We start from the raw sequence: 27,391 nt of genomic DNA on the forward strand, positions 1-27,391 counted from the left end.
AGGTAGCCTCTTTTGCACGTTCTCTTCTTTCACTCCCCAACGCTGAGCCGTGCTCCCTTATATGGGTTGCAGGAGTAAGCGTCTTTCATTTCCTTATCCTCAAAGCACTACTACCACTACTACTAATTACGAAAAATGGCGTCCGTAATCTAGGATTCGCGCTCCATGCCAGCACGACGTTACAGCCACATACTCACAATACCGCGGCGGGTTAAACACAGGGAACGAACGGTACACACAAAAGCGCGACACGCCCCGTGCACGCATGACTCAGGAAAGGGGGGGGGGGGGGGGGGGGGGGGGGAAGAGCAGTGACAAACGGGTCCGGAATGTCTCCCAAGATGGAAGTTACACGTGCGCTCGCACAAAAGCCGAAAGGAAGTGCATATATAGAACAGGCCGGCCGCACCCTGTTCCGGTGCTACGCGCCCAGCAGGCTCGTGCCCAGACACACACACACACGCGTTTCCTCATTGCCATGACCACGCTCGGATACAGACACGCGCGCGCCGCCAAATGCATTTGTCGGCTACCCGCCTCCACCCCGAAAGTTACACATACATCAATTACTCCTCGCCTCCTCCCATCTACTACCCCCCCTCCCCCCGCCCCTCCACATCTACTCTGCTCAAAACCAAGCATCCGTGTATACGGATGTGCACGGGGCAACGCCACGAGAGACGTTTATTTGAATCTATACCTTCTTTTATTTCCTCCCCTTTCTTCTTCTTTCCCTTTGCTTTCTGTTTCAGGGTAACAATGACAAACTGGCTTCCTGCGGGTTCAAGAAGGGGCGCCCCCTCGCGGGGGCTGTGGGAAGACGGCGGATGAGTCAGACAGGGCGAGCGGGCGCCAACGTGAGTTAGGAACCTGGAACGTCACGTGTACCAACGTTGTGTACGACGTAACGAAACCTATATAAAAGCTGCATAACAAAAATGAAGAAAATTGGCTTAGGAGAGGTGGGGCTGGGCAATGTACAGACGGGTACAATGTTAAAGGGAACGCTTGCGTGCGTTCGGATTTTCACTCTCTTGCAAAAAAAAGAAAAACATAGCAGAATACATTTGCATCAGGCTAGTGGCGTTCACAATTCTTACTCCTTTGGACAGACTATAGGAACTATTTCTCCACATCCACTTGCAGTCATGGGGCCAGGAACTTGAAATGTGCACATTCGACCGTACTTCGCGTAGGAAGGAAGTATACCAAAAGGCCACACCGCTTTTCCAAGACACCGGAAAAGTCGGTCGGGAGCGAAGCGACGTTGAAGAGCAAGCAATGGCGATTGCGTCAAAAGGATAAGTGGTCATTTATCCTCTGACGGGGTCTCGCGTGATAAGCAAGCTTATAGCGCGCGAGAACAGCTCATCCACATTATCTCCCATCACTGTACTCTAGGGAAAAAAAAGGAGTCGTTTGACTCTTTCTTGAAAGTCCTGACATTCCACGTATATATGACTCTCCTTAAAGAGACATGTGAACTCTCTTAGGAGATCATTATCCACCCTCTCGTCGGAGAGTCGTGGGAACCAAAAAGAGAGCTAACGTCTCTCTTTAAACAGAGTCATGTATGTGACGATTCAGGATTGACCGAAAAGAATAACACACATTTTTTTTTTTCTTAGAGTTCATGCGGCCGGAGGAGCCGCGATAACGGCAGTGTAGATGATTCACTAAGAAAGGTCGATGCTGTCGACTTCGACGCGACGATGAACACCGCGGGATGTGACCGATGTATCCGCACACATCCGCAGCAGCTTCTATATTTCTAAAGAAAGTGGATCGCTTCGGAAGGTGAGCACGTCCTCCCGGCCATCGCGCTACTTGGGTCTCCTGGTCCTCATTCCGCCCTTTCATTTCCAGTTCTACACCCATTCATAGCAAATTAACAGCCAACCTAAAACGTACTGTTTGACGCACGGATACTTAACCAATAACACCGGGACTATGTTAGTACCGGATAGCCTGGCAGCCTTTGCATACTTCATTTAAACTCTTTCACAGAGCAATATAGACCGGAACCATTGCAGCGATCAAATAAAACGAGAAACGTAACTAAAGATTACCAAAAATGACTTTTTTAAAAGTACGGCGAAATAGGAAGAATGCAGATGAGATGAGGGGCGATATCATCGTAACTGAACAAAACCTTATGCGCAGAACAAACATATAACCAATTTTCAGCCTTCGATGAGACCATGTAGTGCGTTTATATTCGATCCTACACTTCGCACGAGTTGGAAACTTGAGCATATAGATCAGACGTGGATGAGCAGTGCACCGTACTTGATAGGACAAAAATGAACTGCGCATTTTTGTGGGCGAACTGATCGCGCCGCAGCTCACGCATACCAAGATACGAGAAAAAGAAACAAAACAAATAAAAACGAGGTCACTCATGCCCAAGATGGTTAGCCACTATTCTGACGACCACTTGTAAATGTCTAGATGTAGATAGCTTAAAGAACTCGTATTTAAATACGTCGCAATGGCATTCGTACACACACGTCGTCACCAGTAGTCGCCACCTACAATTTAAATTATCGGAGCAAAATAGATAAAAAAATTATGCTTCGAGTGGACTCCAGCCGGCACTGCTCGCTTCTAGAGACAAGTACACGGCGGTTATGAGCAGCTGGCGCTTGTATGCTAAATTATTAGGTTGTCACCAAGTATTAGCTCCAAATTAAACCGGCCAAGTATTAGAAAAAAAAAAAAAGAAACGTGACCACCGCTCACCTGTCCCCGTCGCGACCTCGCCCCCGGCCACACTCCAAAAGCGACGGCGACGGCGGTTTCTCGCGGCCGCGTCCCACAGGAAAGGACCGAACAACGACAGGGCGACAGCGTCCATCATCGTCAAAATGGACCTCGGGGCGCAGGGCGCTCTACATTAAAATGACAGCGTAGGCGGAGCGGTGACAGGGAGCAAGCGATAGAGAAGGGCACCGGAAGAAGGGGAGGGTGCAGTTCGAGACTTGATTATAGACTCCTAATTGAAACGTCGATATAGTGGTTAGCGCTCGAGCCCGTCGACGCCACGTCGTGATGCCTAAAAATGGGGGGAACTTTCGGCGGCCTCGACAGAACGCAATTAAAGGCTCGTTAAAGTACGCCAGTAAGGTGGGTTCATTGGATGGTACGAGAAGCCGCACGAAAACAGATCAATAAAAGCCAACGGTGCAGTAGAGGCAGCGCCCGTTCACTACGTCAGAGCGCTCTTAAAATTAGGCACCGAACTATCGATCCAAGCGCCCCCGCACGGAGTTATGTGGTAGACGATCGACGACTGAGAGGTGCGTAGTAATGAGGCGATCGAGACAATTAAGGATCTGGTCACGGCGAAGGGCACACATCGACTTCGCGATATGCCTCGTAAAGCTGGTTCATGACTCATATAAAAACTTAGAGCGCAAAGAGACCGCACGTGACGAAAAAGGCACACACACACTACAAGCGGCCGTGGTCCGCGCTTTTGGTGTGTGTTAACCTTCTTCGTCATGTGTTCCGTCTATTTGCGCTCGAAGCTTTTGCGTGAATATGCGATGTCACCAACTGGCCCGCCTAGCCATTCTGGTTCATTACTATGTAGCAATGTTACGGCACGTTACGAGTAACGGAAATTGCGTAGCTCAATCCTCACTATGCTCAGCGGGCTCGCCTGACTACGACAGTCGCAGACGGTGGTTACACGTGTACGGGAGCGCACTCGTTTAACGCCTGCGCGGGAAGTTCGCCTCGCGTGATCGTTTAAATGTTGAATTAGGCGGACATCCTCGAAGAGCGTTTCTGTTGCCGACAGCCTAAATCACACGTGCTCCTCTGCAGCTGCAGACGTTAACGTAAACCTAAAGAACGAGCGGCATCTAATCGCTTTGTCGGGCCGACATTCGGTCTCTTGGGTTTCTGAAAGGCTCAGATTGAGCGAAATGTTCGTGTCAACTTGCTCGCGAAGCCCGAACTGTTTGTACTTGGTTTGTACAGTTCACATATGTCAATGGCGGCGCCTATAGTGACCTCACTTTTCACATTAGTTGTGTGGTCACAGTTTACGGGGCGCTGGGTGTAGGGCCACGTCAACTACGGCTTGTTCGCCGTACGTCATGCCGAACCAGAGAAAAGAACGACAGTGGGACGGCCGGCATGCAATTCTCAGTGAAAGTTGCCCGCGCTCTAGACATCAACATGTGTATAGCCGGGGAACGTGGTTCGGTAGCTGCGTAAAAGTGGATACCGTGCTGCGGAGCGACTGAGGAGGCAGTGTTAAAAATACAGGAGGCCGTGAATGGTCCGTTTTCAAATCTTATCGGAGTGCGTGAGTCCCTCCTTCATACATGACCTTAAAGGAATGATTAGGCTATCCCATTTTGCAAGCAGCGTTACACGCAGAGTTTCAACAACAACAACAGCTTATCGTTTCCCAACATCCCCACCGTATTGCCAACCGTTCCCGCCAACAGCGCGGTTTTGCCTCAGCCGTCTTAAGCTTGTTACCGAACCACAGCAAAGAAATCTGTTTCGGCTACGGATTAGTCTCGCTGCCCACTGAACAGGCTTCGGCAGAAAAGACGGCACACGGCTTTTTCCAGTCACGCCCTATGAGCACTCTATAGAGTGGCGTCACAGCGCCCTTGTTTACGAACATGTTCCGTACCAAATGCCACTTACGTCTTGCTTGAATAAACTTTCGCCAGAGTGCAAAACAACTTCTCGATATTCCCGAAAGTTCGTCGAACTTCCGAGCTTTGTCGCACACAAAATGAAAACAAGCACCCCAAACATATATCAAAACATAGCAGGTTTGAAGCGGCACGCTACTGCCACGCACAATACGAGGCATATACTAAGCCCCAGATGGCACACAAACATGCCGAACAGATTACGTAACATAGCTGTCAGAAAAACAGTGTACCAATATTATTAACAAAAACGATATTTGTACAACGCTTTGTTTCCTGTCGCGCTATACGCGTTCTGGACTCGACCGAAACTCTAGTCATCGCGCATGGACCAAATTAGCCCCCCCACACACTTTTATTAATTCAATAATAATAATAATTAATAATAATAATAATAATAATAATAATAATAATAATAATAATAATAATAATAATAATAATAATAATAATAACTGCTGGACTTTGACGGCCAAAAACCACGATATGATTAGGAGGGACGCCGTAGTGGAGGGCTCCGGAAATTTCGACCACCTGGGATTCTATAACGTGCGCCCAACTCTATATAGTACACGGGCCTCCAGCATTTCGCGTCCATCGAAATGCGGCCGCCGCTACCGGGATTCGATCCGGCGACCTTCGAGTCAGCGGCCTGTAGTTTTATTTGCGTCGGTGCCAGTATACACTCCATGCGCCCGCTACTGTTTAGCGCGGCGATGTCCATCATGAAGCGGAAAAACGACGCGCGAAATGCACACACCGCAGGCTCCCACACACGCACATCGTACACACATATACGCCTCATGCACATGCGCACAGCACCGAACACGCAGCGTTACACGACAACCCTTTTTCCGGTAGCAACGCGAGAACGCAATCACGTCATGCTCACATGTCTCGAAGCAAACGTGGCCACTGCGGGGTTTGATGTCGGCGTCTCGCAGCACAAACGATCCGCCGCAGTATACTGACACGGCAGCAAAATAATTCTAGCTGCCCTTTTTCCGCACGTATAGCTTACAGTAAGCGAAGATAAGCAATTACAACCTCGCTGCCACATCGTGCTGTAACTCTCACGCAGAGGTTAGCAGCTGCGAACGAAATAGAAGTTAGAACACAGAGTGAATCTATAGTTTCGAGCTACAAAACAGCACACAAATACTTCGTTCACACCAAACAACGTATATGACTAGGTGCTCGCGTACACGACTCGTACTTGCTGAACCCCCGTAATTGCGAAATTCGCTTATAGCGTAAAAGCAAACTAATTGGCACCGCGCCCACGACCAACGTTTATAGAACCAGGTCAGTTGCAAAACTGAGCGATGTTGCGCGGCGGCGCCGCCATCAGCGACAGATGTGGCGCTGCTGTCGCAACAGGATTCACTCACTCCGCTCTCTTCAGCCGGCGTTGCGGCGCGTCGCGTCAGTATCCGTGGAGGCTGCTTTCTGCGCGAACAGCTTGGCGTTTTCTGTTGTGCTTCGGATATGCTGCGTGTCTTCACCATGCCGACATGTTCTGTTGCGAGACACCCAGACATTTCTTTTGTGCCTAGGGTTACCAACTCTTCAATGAAGGGAGTCGGGACTGGGGGGGGGGGGGTAGGGGGTGTCCATTGTGTCGGCCTCTTCAGCTGGCTACGTGCTGCTCGCAACACTTCCTCTTGCTGGAGAATGTATCCGTAAAAGTTGTCGCGTTTCGCACAGAAGTTCAGGCAAAGTAACTGAAGCCCTTCGCAGCCACTGCTAGCCACCGCAACATTGCTTCGCGCGTGCTATTCGTGAGAACTTTGTGTTCTGGAGCGTGACGCGCGTTGTCGGGCGTGCGTTGGATCACATAAAAAGTTCTAACTGGACGGTACGGAATAAATCCGGCAACGCTGTATAAAAAGTCGGGACAGTCCCGCGAAATACGAGACGGTTGGTAACCTATTTGTGCCCCGCGTGACCTTGACCAGCGAGCGACGTGGGATCGCGCCATTCCTCGTATGGACAAGAAACTGTCCGACATATCACTTGTATGTGATATGCACATTCATGAGGAAGACATCCTGAAGACTTTCACTCACACAGTCAACGATAAGAATTAAGGTTGAAATTGGCAGCGGAAAGGAGCCTCGTCGAAGAATGCGTCCCAAAGATATTCCCGAACTTGCCTTGATTTGAGTGATTCTAAAAATTGTGCTGCAAATAATTTTTTACAGTTAATTAGAGCTGTCTTGATAAGGTTTAATGCCTGAGACTGTAAATAAGTTGTGCCGTTTGTGTGCATCACACCATACATGCAATATCTGAAAAATTGTTTCTCTGCATTGCGTGCGAAAAATAAATACAATTTTTCTTTCTGTAGCAGGCCTGAAATTGTGGCGTGCAGTACACACACGGCGATTTTACCACTCAATAATTACAAGTACCGACAGCCGCGGTACAGAGTGAAAACTCCTCACTTCAAAAAAGTGAAAGTGAAGAATTATCGAAAAAAAAAACTTGCGCGAAAAACTACGGAGCACCGGAAAAAGGATTACACAAACAACAGCGCTGACTTACAACAAAGATTTATTCGTTAACACCACGCAATACTTGCACAGTCCAAAACGAAAAGATATAAGTACCAACACGCCCAAGCATCCGCTTTAGTTAAATAATTACGCTACGAGAATGCGCCATATAGTTAATTTCTTATAGGGTAACGGACAGACTCGTATGCTATGCTATCAAGCGTCAGTTATCTTGGACAGTCTTGAAAGCCATAGCTTTACTGACTTTGCCTTACCGCTGCTAAATATTACTCAGTTTTACATAGCAGCGGCAGCGCAACGAAAAATCACGATAATGTACAGTCGGCGAGTAAACAACCGAGCCCTTTCTGAACGGCTGCCCCGGCGTTTGCTACGCAGACTACGCGTTTTCGTCTGCTAGCGGAAGCTTGTTGCGCCGCCAGCGCCACCAAACCGGAAGCTGTCCCGGCGCCGCGCGACGGGTTGGCTGACGCGGGGAGTTTTGCAACTTACCTGGTTCTATAAACGTTGCCCACGACAGCAGTTGACATGTTCATACTGCACTATTATAGATAGGTACCGCAGCACTCACAATCGTGCACTTCGACGTAACATGAAGGGAACGACGAGAGTAGCGCGCTATACCACGTTATAACGAGGTTCTTGCCATCGGAAAGTTCCATATACCCGAACGGTCGCAATACGAGCGGTCTTCAACTACAGAGACGACACATTATCCAACGCTCACTTGCCAAGTCTGTCACTGATCGAGCCATCGTAAGGCCTCGAGCCCTCGTAATGAATGAATGAATGAATGAATGAATGAATGAATGAATGAATGAATGAATGAATGAATGAATGAATGAGCGAGCGGGCGCAACTAGAAGCCCGCAGGTCGCTCGAGTCTTGATTCTTATCGGCAGTTATGCACATTCCTCCTCGTCATTCCTAACGTGAGAACCTCATGAGAGCAACTAACTGGTCGGCGCAATGAGCCGTAACGTAACAACCCACTCAACTATAATTGCATAACCGAGGTAGTTATCTCGCCCCACCGTTCCCTTTCCCAGGCCCGCCAGCTACCTCTCCTCTTCTTTTCATCTAAACGTTTTATCTTTCGTTCTCTTTCAGTCCCGAGAAATCGAACCGCGGGCTCGCCGCTATCCATCCTCGAGGCAATACAGATAATGCCACCCTCTCCAGCCGGGCTATCTCGCGGCATTAATCTGCTTACCGTTATACGAGCGCGTGTGAATGCGCGGTACGCGAGATTGCCGCTGGGGTCGCCACTTTCCCACCGACTCGAGGCGCGCTGACCGGCTCGTGAAACGGACCCCCATACACGCCACTCGCGTAAGTAGTGTGTCTCTCTCGTAAAGAAAAACGAATAGTGGCAGTATATATATCTAGTATACACTGTAGCAACAGGAGACGCGCCCTCAATGGGTGTGTTAGTGCGAGCGCGCTCGCGGTATCAGTCGAGGCAATCGAGAAGCACGGAATGGGGAAAGCAATGTAAGAAAAAGTACCTAGCTACGGCGTTCGTTAATGGCTCGTCTCACTGTTGCTGCTGCTGCACCGCCGCCGCTGGCAAACTGAATACAAGCTCAACCGCCTTCGTTCCTTTAGTGAAAAGAACAACACGTCAGTAAACGAGTAATGGCTCGGTGAAAGTGATCCCAAATGACGTGGGCGAGTCGACGTTAGGGCGTTGGTTGTTTCTTTCCTCTAACGCTACTCATTGGACGCTTATCCGTTTTTCCTACACACGCGTACAACAACCCCCCCCCCCCCTGCCCACCCATAGCTACCACACATTTCGCTGCTTTACGCTTGTTTTTTTTTTTCCTTACTTTCTGGCTGAACCTCGATTTATTTCGAGGAATACACGCGAAAGCCTTACGTAAAGGGAAAAAAAAAAAACGAGCCCAGCACATACTCGATCAATACAAGAATGGCGCGGGAAAGACTAACGCGCAGGAACCTGTAATGCTAAAGTAGCGGCGAATAGAGAAAAGGAGAGAAACCTTATGCGTCCAAATCCTACTCGACACTGCGGACTACATACGAGTGCATGCGACAGCACGATGAAAATGACAGAAAAGCGCTTCGTGCTCTTTTTTTTTAATTCTTAAGAAGGTAACGCGCGTAAAGTGAAAGACGGGAAAGGTCCCCCCACTTTATTGCGATATTACTTTTTATAACTTCAGTAACGCAGCAAACAGGGTGGAAGCGCGCGCGCTTGGACGTGCGTCGGCGATACTTTTAGGTATAGGGTAAGCATGGCGGGAAATCCGGGAGCAATGACGTCGACGCCGAAGCCCAGCGCGCGAAGTGGTTCGATCGAAGTCCTTATACAAAAGGGCACTTTGAAAGGCTCCACGTTTCCAACGCCGCCGCGCGCGCGTGTGCTATTGACGCACGAAGCCAACGTAACGAAAACCCCCCTTTTCCTCTCGCCACGAATTGGCTTGCGCCACGACGCGGACCATGGTAATAAATAGAACGCGAGCAAAATAAGCTTGCCGGGACCTCACGGGCATATATATACATTTCAAAGAAACTTAGTTAAAACGGCAACGCACTGAAACAACACTTCCAAATCAAAGTTTATTAGTTACTAATTACAGGAAGTACAGTAGTATCAAGTATCAAAGAACTCTGGTATTTGACGCATACGATCACACTATGCAACGTCGCGTATAGTGAGGGAGACTCGGGATTAATTTTCACCACTTGCGGTTCTCTAAAGTGCGGGTAAATATCTAAGTATGCGGGTGTTTTCCGCATTAAGCCCTCATGGAAATGCGGCCGGCGTCGCCGGGAATCGAACCCACACCCACGTTCCCAGCGCATTAGCCCCGTTTACATGGATGCGATGCGCTAGAAACTTGATGCGATGCGCCAGTTGTCAGCCATTGCATGTAAACCCGGCTTATGATTGCACACAGAAAGAAAGAAAGAAAGAAAAAGAAAGAAAGAAAGAAAGAAAGAAAGAAAGAAAGAAAGAAAAAGATAAAAGAAAGAAAGAAGAAAGAAAGAAAGAAAGAAAGAAAGAAAGAAAGAAAGAAAGAAAAAAGAAAAAAGAAAGAAAAAGAAAGAAAGAAAGAAAAAGAAAGAAAGAAAGAAAGAAAGAAAGAAAGAAGTAAGTGTGACGCGAAGAGTCGAGCCAAGTCGTTTCACCAGGAACGTGTGGCCTCCAAATAGAAAAAAATAAAAACACCCGCCGAACAACGCAAGGACGCGCACAGCTTGAGAGAAGATGCGCACCTTTCCTCCCCCTCCTCCTCTTCCTCCTTTGCCGCGACGACATTACCTTGCGCCACATATTATTACGGCACCGATGATCCGGAGACGAAAGATCGGCCTGTGTACGACGGGACGCGCATATATACACCGCAGTAAGTATAATATTACACGAAGTGAGAATGAAACGAGAAGAATCGCTCCTCCACACGCCAGAGATGCTGCGCCACGCACGCCGTGCTGTGAAAAAAAAAATAATAATAAAAAAGGAAAGAAGCCTTCAAAGATCATCACGGCGCGCACGACTCAACGACGTCGGCGACGCTGGTGGCCTCGAAAACTCATTCACAAAGGCCTCCAGTGAGAGCTCTCGCCGCCTCTCTCTCATCTGGGTTGAAAGAGAGGGAGGGTGTGAGGAGGCCAGGATGCATCGATGCTCCGTGACTGCCAACGTCTGCAGCGAGGACATTTGAGCGCGATGGCCCGGGGGAAATCGTTTTCCTACGTGCCAACGCCGTACGCGCGGCGAGCGACCAGGAGGACTGGTCGAAGTATGGCGGGGAGGAACGAATAGATCTAAAGAAATCAAAACCGTCCCTGCACTGCAAGAGTCGCACGACCGCATTCTCAGACGGACAGATAGACTCGGTGAAGTTAGATAGTGATCAAGAACTTCAAAACTGCAGCACCGTTAACTTAAAGTACTGTGGTTGATAGCACTTTGTCAACGAAGGCTCCTTGAGTGCCGCCATAATCCTCTCTGGGCTGTTGTTCATAAGAGTGACCGCCAAAGATGCACTGCCAAGGCTGTGACGTCAGCTTTTGTACCCCCGTGGAACAGGCCAGAAAGGAAATAATCCTTCTCTCCATTAAAAAATCGAACGCAAGCCCATGGGCAGGCCACAGATGTCTTATGGGTGTCTATCTGGCACAGGGGTAACAAGCTCACATGAGCCAGCGGGCCGCAGTATAATGTCAGCTAAATGTAAAATGTCAGCTAACGTTGCCATTTCAAAAGAATGCCGTTTCCCATATCCCATACATGGGTCATTTTTGAAGGGGATCTGACGTCAGTATTCGAGAAACATATCGATAGTGACCTCCAGAATTACTTAAATCTGGACGCCGATTCTGAAATATAGAGTTTTTGTTCCACGGTTATGTTTCAACCACATTTCAGCACATAATGACCGCATGGGGTGCCTGAAGAAAAAACTGCCCGAGACCAGTCACGTCTGTGTGGCTCATGAACATACTAAGAAAATTATATATCATGTGCGGGCCGGGCCGCTAGCGAAAGGTTCGCGGGCCGCGGGTTTGAGCCCCATGATTTGGTACGTACTTCCTGCGAATATCAATTTTCCCGTGGTCAGCCTCCCCGAGCTGCGGCATGATATTTCCACGCGCGTCGGTCAGCAGTACACGTGCACGTACTGCAGAGACAGGCGCGGCCGCCGCTCCTGTTATCGGGTCCCGTTATCACGGAGGCCGCCGCCGCCGACCCTTATCTCGCATCGCAAAGCTGAAGCAATCGTGGCGACACAGCCAGTGTATGGGGCGACGGCATCTAGATTGCACAAGAGTCGCACCACGCGATCCTGAAGAGGAGGAACGAGACAAACATGGCGGGCCTACTGAGCCACTCTACGCTCCACTCCAGTGACAACTGTCACATGCGTATACACTCGCACGAAGACGAGTCGCAGTCCTGCGCGCGACAAACACCAGTCAATCGCACGCTATCTCTCGCCACCTGACCAGCAATCTACACGCAACCACCGATGTATGTTTACACAACAGTGTGCTCTTATACGAAGGACACCGCCGGGCTCGGTATCTTGAGAAATGTGATTACTGCTGCGGCCTCAAATGTCACTATCGCTAACGCATTATTACACATGGATATGTCCTGTTTCCTTGGAGCCATTGACTTCTGGCGCTAGAATTAAGGTCAGCCTAACGAACTTTGAGGTAAACGCGTGAGTGAATGTGTACTTGTATGCCTGTATTGCTTGAACTGCAGTGTTTCATTCAACGTTACTCTCTAAAGGAAGTTATACATGGGAGCGTCACATGTGTAGCAAAGAAGAGTCAAAGGACACCTTTTTCTTTTTCTTAAGAATGTAGAGTCAAGCGACCCTGCAGTATTCCTAAATAAGTAAATAAATATAGCCAGCTACAAAACCTTCCTTTGGAACTCTGCTCACCCGCAGGTCGCGGGATCGAATCCCGGCCGCGGCGGCCGCATTTTCGGTGGAGGCGAAAATGCTTGAGGCCCGTATACTTAAATTTAGGCGCACGTTAAAAAACCCCAGGTGGCCGAAATTCCTGGAGACCTCCACTACGACGTCCCTCATAATCATATCGCGGTTATTAACTCTGCTCACACTTATCTATAGAGCAAAGCGTGAAGCACGAAATGCGAATGTCCCTGACTGAAAACCGCGAGATCCCAAGGTCCCTCGACATGTGCTTCCGTTCGCGACTTCTCGGTCGCACCATGGGGGCCATCGTTACGACCGGTCACACCTGTGGCACCGTGAAGAGGCGTCAATTTTTGTCGTCAAATGTGTGCGCTTCGCTTCCGCCGCCACCCGAGCCATCAGCAGCCTCTAACGACGCGTCCGTGGAAGCCGTTAAAGTGAGCGAATGATGAACGCGAAGAACAAGCCAATCCGAAGCCGGGTAGAAACAAAATGGTCGCAAAATGCGGCACGCGGAGATGAGACCCGTTAAAGGCGGCGCGAAGAATGTAAGAGGGAAAAAAAGCATAGAAAAAAAAAAGAGTGGATACAAGACGGGGAAAATACCAGCAGGATCATTGGCACTGAATGTGTTCGTGCCGCATTTATACACACGCGCGCACAATACCTTTCTCTTACGAATTCACTTTCACTCGTGAAGGGACACCATTTCTCATTTATCCGAGCTTTTTCTTTCTCTTTTTAATGAAGGGACCACTCTCCCTCTCTTACGAAGGCATTCTCTTTCGTCAAGGCACGCACAGTCAGCCAGCCAGTCAGTCACTCACTCGCTCACTCACTCTATAGAATGCACAAACATAAGAGTATACCAGAGGGACAGAAAGACAGACTGATCGCTATCGAAGCGCAAGACACAGGGGGGAGGCCACGGCTGGACACCATCATTACAGAAACGCAGGTCAGGGAGTTATGGCGCGCGACAGACTGAGAGGGTCGGGCCGAACGAGGCCCGAATTTTCACCGAGACGATCGAGACATATAAACAAAAGGCGAAAAAAGAAAAATGGGGCAGCTATGCACTAGTGGTGCGAAGACTGAGGAAACGGCAGGCCTTCCCCTCCTCCTCACCACAACTTCACTTTCCCACCCCTTGCTTCACTATACTATACAAGGCTATGCTATACTTTACCCTCTCCCCTCCTCCTTTCCATCCTCCAGTTTTCTGCGGTCGCCTGAGAACTCAAGCTTAAACAGCCGCGCTGTTAAAAAGACGGAAAAAGACGAATAATTGAAAACGCCAACTATATTCGGAGGAGAGAGGGGCCGAAGAAGCTGGGACCGCCGCCGAAGCACAGCGGGAACTCCGGAGAGATAGAAAAACCACATTTCTTTCAAGGCTGCCCGGTTGTACGAGTGAGAGAGGTACAACACGTGTCTCTGTGAGGGAGGGTTAGAAAAACGAAAAACAGAACACAAAGCAGTGTGTGGAGGGAGAGAGAGAGAACGGCAGCTGGCCGACTGGGAGATACCACGACCGACGCTTCCACATTCCGGCAACGTCGGCACTACATACAAGCAACCAGCGTCCAAGGGGACAAGAAGCAAGAGCCGAGGGAAGAACCGCCACCGCTCGCAAGACGCCAAACGACAGCAGCCGCTGCCTGCAGCTGCCTTTTTCCGAGCGGACGGCATCTGCGAGCGTCAGACGCGAGCGCACAATCCAAAAAGAATGCGTACCCCCTGCGAAGAGACTATATGCCTACCCACTCTACATTGGGCGTCCGAAAATTTCTCGTCTTTTCGTCTGTCGTGCCACACTCACTCCTCCCCTGCTACCCTACCCTAAACCCTCTGACGCTCTTTTTTACTTGGCTTCTCTCTCTAGTCTCGACTACTAACCCCAGTCTGCTCACGTCTCGGCAACTTCCCTTTCTCTTCCGCCCGTCTTCGCTGCCAACAGGCTGTCGCGAGGCGCCTGCGTACTCGCTGTTTTTATACTTCGCTTTTTCTTGAGACTTCGCCCCGTGCCATGCAAAGTTAAACGGACATTAAAGTGAAACACAAGTCAGCTTAGACCGGTAAATTATTCTTTCAGAACGCTGTCGCTATCACAGGTTCGTTATTATAAGCGATAACGAACGTGAACGTATCACTTTTTCTTTTTTAATTTGGCGCCTAAACTTCACCATCTGAACGTCAGCGTGACGTCACGGACTTCAAAACCTTCGTACTTTTCTATTTCGTATGTATTTGCTGGATCAGATTTCCTGAAACTCGCAAAGGGAACTCTCTGGCTCCCGAAAGACAATGTAATAATTCTTTTTTTTTTTTAACGAATAATGACTTACGTAGGCCCTAACCTTCTCCGTAGCCCTAGCTGATGCGGCCGAAAGCTATGACGTCAAGACGAGTTGGCGAGGGAACTTCTAGAGGGCGACGCCACGTGTATTTTCTTTTCGCGCGCTTTCTGGCTTACGAAGCGTCTTCTCGCGTAGTGGTTATACAACTGTGAAAGTGCAATTCACTAATATGAAAGAAATGATTTCGCCCTTTTAGTGTCCCTTTATAGAAACGAATAATACTAATTGGTGGGGTTGTACGCGCCAAAACTAATATACTATTAATACGCACGCCGTAGTGGAGGGCTCCGAATTAGTTTAGACCATCTGGTGTTCTTTAACGTGCACCTAAATCTAAGCACCCCGGGTGTCCTCTGCATACCACCCCCATCGAAGTGAGGCCGTCTTGGCCGGCAATCGAACCCGCGCCCTCCAACTTAACAGTGCGAAACCATACCTACTAAGCAACCACGGCGGGGTAAAGAAACATAACATAAGGGAAAAGGGAAGAGGGGTAAAGAGAGAGAGTGAGCGAGAAGACGCATAAGACACTAAGCAACACGCAACGCGGTCCGTCGGCGGCGGGGCACAACTACTCATCACGCCAAACAGCAGCAGCAGCAGCAGCAGTTCCGCATATCACAACACGTTCTGCGTGACTGACTACATCGTCTGACTATGCGACCGTCCCACTCCCACTCCAGTCGTGGCCGGCCTCTCGGGTCTCGCCGCACAACAGCGGCACCGCAGCAACCTACGAGGCGTATAACCGTCGTAAAAGCAACAGCTGCTGCTGCTGCTGCTGGCGAAAGTTCGTAATCCCGACGACACTTGCACGAAAGGCGAAGCAAGGCAACACTGTGCCCCGCGCGCAACTCGGCTTGTCTTTCGAGAGTCGGGTCGCAGTGTAGACGATGTAATATGATGGAAAAGTGCGGCGCTACGCCGCAGATACCCATCCGAATAGAGAGGGAGAGGGAAATAGAGGTGAGACATGAAAGATGCAACATATCATGACGCTGCGACGGGAAGATGGTTGGTTCTTCCAATGATCTGGTGATACAGCGTGTTCCGAAAAAATGTTTTAATTCAAACGAGATTACTCATTTCCAGTAATAAAGCGATAAATGTTATGCACAATGGATGTCTGTAGTAATTAATATTACAGTATCCAAATAGAGAGAGAGAGAGTTAAACATGAAACATGCGATATATCATGAGCCAGCGACGGAAGTTGGTTGATTCTTCAATGAACTGGCGATACAATGTCTTAGGGAGATAGTTTATCTAAAATTGAAGCGAGATCAGTAATTTCCAATTACGAAATGATGTGCTAACTGTTACGCACAAACAAGGAATGGCCAAAAGTAATTAAACATTACAGTGAACTCTAGACAACTAATAATAATTATTATTATTCGGGTTTAACGTGCCAAAACCACAGAACACAGCAACGCGACGAACCTTTCTAGTGGTAAAGCCCCTCAAATCATGTCGCAGCTAAAAAACCCAGTAAGGTATAGCACCAAAGAAAGAAGTTTTAACACCGCGGAAGCGTCAAAGCGAAACCATTCTTTCGGAAAGCTATTTCTGAAAATCTTTTTCTCTAAACAGTTCATCGGTGACAACTTGTATTCTCTCATTGTAACTAACACACCACAGAGTTTCTTACAACTACATTATTATTGCGTGAAGTTCTACCTAACAGACAAAGGTAGCGGAATCACCAGGCAAGCAGCTTAATTTTTTTTATCACGGGCTCTCACCGTCTCGGAAGCCACACTTTCTCTCACTCTCTCTCTGCCTCTTTCTTTATATACCGACGGTTTTATGTTTTGTTTCGTTTTTTTCGTTCGCTAAGTAGGGTTTAATGACGCAAGACTGGCTAAAATTACGCAGCACTAACCACAAGGCGTCGGACAACGAATAGTGGCAGCAGTAAAAGCCGCATTACGCTAAAGGCTTACTTAAAACTGAAGCTATACACTTTCTTCGACTGTGGCCAAGGCCGCAGCTGTCGCTTATGCGGACGATGCGTACCAATTTTCACAATGCCCTGACGCGTCTGCATAATAAAATAAGCCGCGCGCAAGCTGTCCAATGACGTCCAACACGCAGCCGCGATATGCGTAAACAGACCAGGCCGTCGACGCAATAATGGGGAGTTTTCAAAGAAAAAAGGCATACACAACCAACCTATGCACAGAAAAAACAAACAAAAAACGAGTATTCCTAGAGTACTCTAGGACTCTTAAGAGTACTCGAAGAAAAAAATCGAGTCTTTAGGGAGTATTTCTGCCACGTAACCATAACCGCCATCTCCCTCGGGTGCCTTCTTGCGTCATCACCGTGGTCCCGGCACTTTCCGGTCACGAGCAGCGTAGGTGCATAGTATTCTTGATAGGAAAATTGCGAGAGCCGAATTTTTCAAGAAAGGAAACGGGTGCTTGCCAAGATGACGATTATTGCTTCGTGGTAGAAATACTACCCAAATACTCGATTTTTTTTCTCGTGTACAAAAGCGTTTCACACTTTTATGGGTATACAAAGGGCGTATGGTTGTCCCGTGCCTAACTAACTTACGCTTAACTATATGATAGAATCGTGTAAGTTCGTTTGCTGTTGCAGGCTAGGATAGGCGAACGCGTTTTAACGGCAAATCTGTTGAGGCTGCCGCTAATTCGTATTAAATTGAATTAAACTGACTTGGCTTGGATTAAATTTCACTCCATTGAACGCCGCGGTTCTTGTGGGCTGAGCTTACAATTTTTCCTTAGTCTGTAACAGACTGTAGCCGTTCCTCTTTCATATTCTACAGGGTCAACGACTCGCCCTCGTACATCGCCACAGGAAAGAATCGGGGCGTTAACCTATAGGCGAACATTAAGTTCCGAGGCTAACGTTCTTTCTGTCAATTCGTAATGTTCGAGAGTCCGCCACCGCTGCTCTCTCTCTCTCTCTCTCTCGGATTAGTGTTTTCCGGTGAATTTATCTTTGCGGAGCTGACAACTAGACTCGATTCTATAGAAAACACCGTGACGCGGGGGTCACGTAAAGTTTGCCACCATTTGCCGACGACCTTTGACTACGATTATACTGCGAGTGAACATTATAAAGACAGCTGCAATGGCCTGAAAAGTGCAATGAATAATTCTTTCTTTAGAGCAGCCTGTTAAGCAGGCACAGCACTTCGCGTCAGCTAGGGCAGAAAAAACGCAAAGACACACGGAACGAACAATGCTAACGAGGTAGTAACAAGCCGGGAACACCGCGAAACTCGTTGATAGACGAAAGAATATATATATATATATATATATATATATATATATATATATATATATATATATATATATATATATATATCAGTGTGTGTGTGTGTGTGTGTGTGTGTGTGTGTGTGTGTGTGTGTGTGTGTGTGTGTGTGTGTGTGTGTGTGTGTGTGTGAATTGAAAGATATCCGCGTTCCACCTTTATTTATTTATTTCTATTTATTTTTTTTTAATGCCCACCGCGATGGCTGGAAAAGGCAGGGAAAGCAGAGGGGTCGCAACGAAGGCGTAACCTCGCACAGCGCGAAATCAAGCGCAATAACAACAAGCAACGAATTCCATCATTTTAGACTTCCGGTAAAAGTGAGCACCGCGCCCGCGCGGACTGCGCGCGACACCTACAGAGACCGCATGATAGCGCAAACAATTTTTAAAACTTTTTCATTTATTTTTTTTTCTGACCTGAAAGAAAACCACGCCCTAGGAGCGTGTTCGCAGTTTGCATCACCTCAAGGAGCGCCTTTAATAAACATTTTCTTTTTTTATCTTTCTCCCTCTCTCTTTCTGTCACCTGGCGTCATCAACGCCTACTGGATGGAAGTCGGAAACACAGTGAACGCTGCAGAGAGAGCAGCTAATTGTGGAGAGGAGGAGGCGACCTGCTAATGCTGCCAAAGCGCGCTCAGGCACCTCTCCTCCTCCCTCCCCTGTTCCACGAAAGCCCTCTTTTCCTCCAAATGCACGTCACAAACGCATGTAGCAACGCCGCTCGCGTAAGCACAATCGCACCGTGCTCGCATCGTCCTGTTTCCGCGGGCGCACATGCAAGCAGCATTCTCCCTTGGTGGGCGAGAAAGAAAGAAGCGAGAGCGACGACGAGCGAGAAGAATGCCATTAAAAACATCTGCTGCTCGTTTAAGAGACACTTTTTTCTTGTACTTCCTTTTTGCTCCGCGAACTGCACGCACGAGAGTGCCGAACTTTGGCATAAGGTTGACAAAAACCAAATGCACCTTCGAAGGCTGCACAGATTAGGAAGCCTACATGTGCGCGCCGCTTGCAAGCGACGTCATGGACGCAGCTTCTGAACGTACCGGCACTCCACGATGGCGGCTTCGATGACAAACAAGTTGCGGTTAACCCGGTTAACCTGCTTCAACGTGATAACTACGTGAAATAAGGAACGCCTCTGTGCGCGAATAGCGAAAGAACCTACATGTGATGTTTTGATAACATTGATTGACGTGACATCGCAAACGTTGCGTCCTCCCACGCTGGTGCTCCTACAAGGCTAGGGATTGAGCCTGCTGGTACGGTTCCATTACTGGAAACAGCTCGAAAGAAACTGCTATTCGTGTGTATCGGCTTTTTCGCGGGTGTATGTGTAGCCAAAAGCTACGGGCGACTTCGAACGTTCAACGGCGCAAGCGAAAAGATTGAGAAAGAGAGAAACGACAAAGCGCACCATTAAAGAAGCGGGAAAAACCGCGCCAGGTGGCACTAATAGCGATCCCGCGCACACAGGGCGGACGACACCATCATTACGAGCTGGAAACCGGACGCCACTCGGAACGAGAAAGAAAAAGAAAGAAGCGCGCGGTCTAGTGAAATCCCGTCGTGTTAACGTTATCGCTTTAACGGTGCATCTCTCTTTTTCGAGTTTGAGGGGAACTTCGATAACGCAGTTTATCGTGTATACTGATGGGCTAGTAGTCGATGAGCCATGATATTGATGAAGCAGCGCACAAAAGACTCGTTCACAAACACATGAAGAAGACGCAAACGAAAGTGCTGGTGTTTGCGTCTTCTTTATGTGTGTGTGAATGTGTATTCTGTGCTTCATTGATAGCAGTTTATCAGTAACGTAGCGGAGTCAGACTGTAGTGCTACACTAAAGCAGTTAGAAGAAAACTTAAGGGCTTCACTGTATGTTGGTTTTCCTTGAGTCTACATCAGTTAGCACTGTAGTTGAACGGTCGGAATTTACTGACGTCCCATCCCGCAGCGTTGTTCAAGACACGCCACGCATCCATCTCTGAAGCGGGCGGAGTGTTGCGCTGTTCTCCCGAGCTTCTGTCGTTAACGGCCGCCAGGCCACGGCTAGGTGCGAGCGAGACGAAGCCAGCGGCGTCGGATTGCCGTCCGCCTATCGATCGGCTTCACCCGCTAGCTAGCTCGCCCGCTCGACAGGCGCGAAGGAACGGTACAACACTACGAGAGATGCTGTACAGCATCTTCGAGGAGGAGGAGGACGTTAGGGAGAGAGCTTACTGGATGGCGTAGAGTGGGCTAGGATGCACCCCTGATCAACCAACCAACCAACCAACGCCCATACCAAAGACGCTCAAAGACAGCAGCAGGCTCCTTCCCCGATACGCCACTCTAAGACCGAGTCTGCATAAACGAACACTCACACAGCCCTGGAGTGCAGGGGAGAAGTGCCTTCCCTTTTTTCCCCGCACGCTAGCAGATTTATTTATTTATTTATTTAGTTATGCCAAGCAGAATGCTCCAAGGGCAGCGTAAAAAAACTGACATAAGAGAAAACAAACAAAAAAAAAGACGTCGCGCCCAGAGGCGTTGAGTTCAGTTGGGGGCGTCAGTCCAAGCTTTCTTTTCCTTTTTTTTTTCAATTCTGGAGACTCAATGTTTTCCCACCAACGTCCCTCCTCGCCCTTCACCCGCCACCAGTAACGAAAGCTGCTTCCATAATTATCATCAACTTGCTTTTAGAGTAGCCAGGCGACGCAGAGGTCGTTCGCAATCAAAACTCTCTCGTCCCACCCCAAACAGTATAAAACTGGACTCCTACATCAAGGAAGACTTTGACGTGACGCTGCTTCAACAGCCGACCAAAAAAAATAAGAAGAATGAAAAGCTAGATTAGCGGCCGTGCTTATGTAAGGAATGCGCAAACAAGTCCGCAGCAGGCCCGAGACGTTCAAAAACATGCCGGGTTACCTCAAGAGACGACGACGTCTAGGAAAAACCAAGGAAGAAAAAAAAGACGTGTACCTTGTAGAAGGCATCCGTTTCATTCTGCGAGATTACGGTGGAATGTCTGTGCAAGGAAGTCTTTTATTTATAGCTACGCCTTAAAGAGCCTCTTATTTATTTATTTTAAAGAGCATACGCATCAGGGATGGTGCGCTGACGCCAATCTCCGAAGCCACACGCGCACCGATAACAAGAAATGAATCACGGAACGCTGACGCAACAAACGTCGTCGTGGATAATGCGAGCGGAGACATAGCCTACAGGAGTTTTTTTTTTTTTTTTTTTTTTTAGATTAGCGAGCCAGGGAGTTCTGCTTCACGTGGAAAACAAAAAGCAAAGAAAAGAAAATTAACAGGGCTGGGAAGTCATATCTTCTCTCTATCTGTCTAAGAGCACGACCGGCGCGAAAGATCTAGCAGCCTCGTTGTGTTTATTTTTATTTTATTTTATTTGTTTTAGGAGATACACGCATGGTCCGTTCTTCGAATGTGACCCGGAGGTAGTTTGAACTAACGAAACATAATTTTCAAAAAAAAAATTAAAACCTGAGAGCTCGGCAGTGAGATGAAACCGCAAATGTCATCAACTGTCGCCAAGGGATATATGCGGAAAATAAAAAAATAGACAGTGAAGAAGCTGACATTTGCAGCAAGCCATACTGGGAAAAGTGTCAGTCGTACGGAAAACTTGGTAGTAAGAAACTCTAGTTACGACAGTGAAAAAAGAAAGAAAATGAGAAATTACCGGCGGATGTTTGAAGATCATCTTTGAGTATGACGCGCGAGAGAGTCATGCTCTTAGAACGCTCGACTCCGAAGAAACTCTCATTACTGTTCGTTTGTTTCAGTTCTCGTCCTCTCCGCGCACTAGAATACGGTATTTAAACAAAAAGGAAGAATAAAAACGCATCAAAAGGGATTCGATAGTCGCGATATGTCAACGTGAACAAAAAGCACAAATATTAGGCAGTTTTGCAAAAGGATACGCAAAGATAACGTTCGTCACTTAACGTGGGTAGCCAAGAGGATGGCGTATGACGCATGCGCAGCGGTGACAAACGCAAAGCTTTGCGTACGGTAATCTAAAACTCTCTATCCACGACCATAGTGGTGAAGGAACTCACTCAGGCTCTTGGAATTCTTCAGCGTGGTTCCGTTTTTCCGCCTGGCGATGCTGAACGTGGAAAACCAGCTGCCTAGCTTGTGGCTGCCGAAGTTGCTGAAGGTGTTGCTTTTGTGCAGCAGCTTGATATCCATGGCAGGTTGCGCGCACAACAAAAAACTTAAAAGAGACGCGATGTCTGATTAGGAAACGGGCGACTAGTCGATGGGAGTCGTTTAAAAACGGCAACCCCGAAAGTACTCCCTGATGGTCACAACACTTAGGGGAATCCAAAGCAGCGTACTTGGAGCAGCAGTACTTGGTGGTGGTAGTGGTAGTCACGGTTGATGACCCGAGGGCACACACAGCGCTTTCAAAACCGAGGGTCGTAACACGGCGCTGCCGGTTTCAAACAGCAGATAACGAACACTGGACACACTAAAACCGTGGAAACGAGACGGCCAGCGCTTCTTCTTCCATATCGGTTGTCATAGGGCGGAAATAGCGACGACGGCGCTCATCGCATTCTGTTTTTAGCTGTATTCACAGAATTCGGCGATCACAACACGGGTAAGCTCCGTTCCGGGATGGCAGAGGGACACCGGCGAGATGAGATTTAAACCAGAAACACCATTCGCAGTGCTACAACCTAGGTCACTGCAGTGTTCACCGCTCCAGCCGGCGGCCGAGAGATACAAGCGGCGGGCCCCCAATCACCGAAAAGCCGCGACGCCGGGGTTTTTTGAAAAACGGGCCGCTCGCGAGAGCGATGTCTCACACTCGTCGTCCAACCTCCTCGTATCTCGGTCCGTGTAGCTGCTGCTGTTTCTGCATGGCTTTGCCGTCGGCTCTAGTGTCGGGGATCTCGGGTCCGAGGACGCGGGCAGCAGCCGGCGGAATGTCGAGGAGGGCTGGCTTTTCTTCCGCAGATGTGATGAGATTCCGGCGAACGGGTGGGAGACCCCAACGAGCAAAACGTGATCACCGCTGCAGCACGTTCACACAGGCGCGTGCACCACACACCAGATCACTCGTCACCGACAAAAACCACCACCACCACACCACCACAGCCGACGCTTGCCTACTCCAGGCGGGACGCAGCGGCGGACAAACGAACGTCGGCGGTGGCGGCGAGCAGGGAGCAGCAGCAGAACGCTGCAGCCAGGCACGGCGTTCACGGCGTCGGTGGTGGCGGCGGCGCTGGTGTGCCCAGACACGCGAGAGAGAGAACGAGGGAAACGAGACCGGCTTCGCTTTACAAGCAGAGAGCCCGAGCCACGCACACTCTCCTTCCAACGCGCCGTCGTGACCGTTTTCTCTTTCCGACGAAAACGCACCGACTACGTAGCTTTCCCGTCGCAAAAGTCGCGAAACTTGCCGCAAGAATCGCATCACCCGCGCTAACAAACTCCGCCGAGTCTGGCAAACCCGCGTGGGCCCCTGTGAACAGGTCGTGAGTGAGTATAAACATAAATGAGACGCTGCGTAACATTATAGTAGTGTTTCCGACTGCGTGCAGGTGACGCGACAATCCGCAGATCGCGTCCGCCGACCCAACAAGCGCACCGGATTCGCGCCGCAATGTGTAGAGAGTTTCGCAACTGTACTGTGATTTTTAGACGATAGAGGATACGCTTGCAGCGCCAAAACATTGCGACGGTGGCCTCGCACAGCCTCGCACGCTGCTTTTCGACGCGGCGCCGCTTTCGAAACTCTTGCCAGCCCACTCGTCCGCGTTTGACCACAGAGCACTACCCACCCAACCTTAGGCCGCAGCGCATGCGTGCGCATTTCAGAGGCGCAATCGGGGGCCACCACCAGTGGAGCGGAAAGTGTGCTGATTATCCGCCAAAGAGCTCGACAATGACCAGACGATGAATCAAAAGTTGGAAATAGGCTCAAGAAATGGAGTGACAATCCGCCTTTTACATTTTCCTGTGCTGCCCTCTGCCGTTCTGGTAGTGTTTTGGCAGAGACCGGGACAAGTGGTATTGCCACAACGAAAGTCTCCGAAATCAAGAGGCGTTTGCCAACTCTTCTGCAAGGCGAAGGGTGGATGCTCCGTGTCATTGTGAAAAAGGTAGATTCCGACAGCGATGATAGTCACCTTCAGTCTTTCAACACATTCCTGACCGACATAACAGCCATTCCATTCTATGAACGTATGTCTAATGAAGTCCCATAGCTAAATAATTAAAATGAAACACCAAGCCAAAGATATCATAGCGCAACAGTTTGTACCTAGCTAGCAGTGAAAACTCCAAAAGCACAGGGTACTTGGGTACGGTATGTGCCATGTATCTAGTGAATGCCTATCGTGAATAGCAAAGTGCTTCCACTTTCATGCTGCCAAGAGGACTAACAGGAGTATGTCAAAGTGAAGGCAATAACCGAAGTGTGTTACACTGAACGCACATTTCTGCCAAGGAACCACACAAGTCCGCAAACACCAACAATCCAACCTTACTTCAACAACACATCCTGTTGCCTGAAACTGATGACAGAGTTTCAAAACAAAAGCCAGTCAATCAACATGTGTTTGCATCTTTGTATCTTTTGACTACAATAACCAAGGGTTCGAACACAATATGTGCACATCTTGACGGAGTCTCCACATGTATGCTGGAACAGAAGTAAACGGTGACTAAAACAAGGCGAGACAAAAACCGCTTTCTTACTCTCAAGCTCAGGTGGGGAGCGCATGCGGTTTCCACCAGCCAATGGTGAAATCTGTCAAAACGACATGCACAGTTTTTCCCTATGTATTGAGAATAACTGCAGCATGATGAACCGAAATCATGGGCCCACTACAGATGCTGTTGCAAGACTGACATGACTTACCCGTGAGAGGTGAGCGTAGGTCGGGTATCCTCGAAGAGGAGATGGAGAAGCGCTGTGTTGCCCGAGAGAACAAGCTCAACCTTGAGCCTGAAAAAGAGGGCAAAAAGAAGCACGACTGCATCACACACGTACTCATCTGTCATTATTTCACACATTGAATTAATTAAATTAATGGTCACTTGTGGAGTGTTTATGAAATCTTATATAGTCATACTGCACCTCCTTTCAAACAAACAAAAGTTTTACGAAACTCTTACCTGAAGTGCACTGGTCAAACAATGTGCTACAAATATTCACAGCATCAATGTAATCATGCTGTTAAAACAACACGGAACAAGTACTGAGTTGTGTGCTGCAGAAGGCAACTTTGCAGCTTAGATAAATGGAAGACATCAGGTCCATGTCAAAACTGTAGGAAGCTCTACATGCAAAGCACACAATGGCATCTTCAATTTACCTGATTACAGGAAGGAAAGGAAAGCTAGACATATGCAAAGAAAGTATACAGTGCATGAACTGTCAAAAACAATCTAATACAGTAAAATACCGAGCAAGCACCCCCCCCCCCCCATATGCTGAACGATAATCCGACAAGATTTGGAGGGGAGGCCCTTGCAAAAGTCAACAGGGCGGCGGAAGAGCCTAAAAATAAAAAATGCGGACCCGTGCTTCTAATGAAAAGCTCTGTTCAGTACACATGCATTCACTGTTTCCAAAACAGTGAGCGAAACAGTGAAAATGGTGGGAGGGTGGGGGGCGCTTGCTCGGGATTTTACGGTAAGTACTAAATTCAAGCCATGAAATTTTTGCATTCCAAAGAGGCACACGGGCTATATGGGGTGCTGTAATGGGCACCTCCCACATAATTTCAAACCCCTTTACTTTAACAACATGCACCCAAGTCTAATGCAAATAAGCATATTTGGATCTCGTCTCCTCATAAGCATGCAGCTACCACGATTGGGAATTGAACCCACAACCTCCAATTCGACTGAATGCAACAATCACCTTGCCCACACAAAAACATCCACATAGCTGGAAAAGGCAATCAGGACCACTTAACCAAGTCATCACGTCAAAAAAAGATAGATGTCCTTCGAGTTCCATTATATGCATCAACTGCAGCTATCATTGCTTCGAGGCAATGGAAGATTTTCCCTGTGGATGCATGTGAAGTGTGTGTCGTAAACACACTTCAATGGTTTATGCTTTCTTTCTGGGCCAACAAAACAAACAATGTGAAGGACACGGAAGAACATAGGACCTCCCGATTGAATAGGCACGCCACAAATGCATGGACGGCCCATCAATTTTCATTCAGCTTGGACGTTGGGAGAAACAAAATAATTTGCTCGATAACGGCTCACCACTCATGGGGCCAGAAAAAGAGAAGACAGGGCAGGGCCTATAAGCAACCCATCTGTCTCACTTTCAGCTCACTGTCACTCAAGGCCAATTGCTTCTAGCGCTACTCGGGCGCAAAGTGCTCAAGTGGGAAGCCCATTTTAAAGAAGCAGGTTTCAAAGATAATAATTAAAAGAAATGCAGATATGATCACGAGATGAGTCTGCAATGGTAATTCCCCTGATCAAGGTTGTAGTCTCTTTGTGTGTAGACAGTTTCTGTTATAATGACTGCAAACCCATCAGTAGCCCGACCTTCTTGATGAGATTTCAGCTGATGTTTGCATTTCGTTAAACGCGTAAGTGCATGTATTGTACGTAAATATTCAGAACCTTACGTGTGGTGCATATATGTACAGCTGACCTGCACTTTTTTTTTGTATTTGGTCGGGCATTAGCCACTGTTACGATCAGCCCCTGCGGCGAAAAGGAAGCGGCGTCCCCTGTTCTTCGAACAAAGCGCCGAAGGCCTGCTTGCCTGCTGACAGCCGTTCAAACACTTGAATTGTCCTCGCGAAACAAGAAGCAAGGCGCCATGCATTCCGACATATCAAGGTTCGACGAGTCAACCGTAATGGTTCCTGTCGCGACTTTTTCCTTGATGAGACAGCGGCGTCAGGGTGGATGACAACCAGTCCCGCTAATTGAGCGGTGAGGTGCTTCAGAGCGGCGGACCTTTCGTTGCGCCCAGCTGTCCGAGCATGTGACCCATCGCCCTACGGCCTTCAAATGACAAGGAAGAACGCCTTGGTGCCACAGGTGCAGAGTGCTGTGGCCACGCCCCAGTCGAGGACGTTGACCTGGGCGGGTGTGG

General features: G+C 48.6%; 1 protein-coding gene across 3 annotated transcripts in view; it reads right to left on the minus strand.

The window, feature by feature from the left end:
- Positions 1–27,391, minus strand: part of LOC119396354 (cyclin-dependent kinase 16) — a 175,148-nt gene that overhangs the window by 135,322 nt on the left and 12,435 nt on the right. For 2 of the 3 annotated variants that reach the window (XM_037663544.2, XM_037663545.2), the window contains exon 3: positions 25,175–25,261. In XM_037663544.2, the coding sequence (XP_037519472.1) occupies positions 25,175–25,261 (87 nt within the window). Of the gene's footprint in view, positions 1–22,355; positions 23,392–25,174; positions 25,262–27,391 lie in introns of those variants that run through there. The other variant, XM_037663547.2, reaches the window with a different exon arrangement.

Source organism: Rhipicephalus sanguineus, chromosome 6 (assembly GCF_013339695.2).
Source record: "Rhipicephalus sanguineus isolate Rsan-2018 chromosome 6, BIME_Rsan_1.4, whole genome shotgun sequence".
NCBI lineage: Eukaryota > Metazoa > Arthropoda > Arachnida > Ixodida > Ixodidae > Rhipicephalus > Rhipicephalus sanguineus.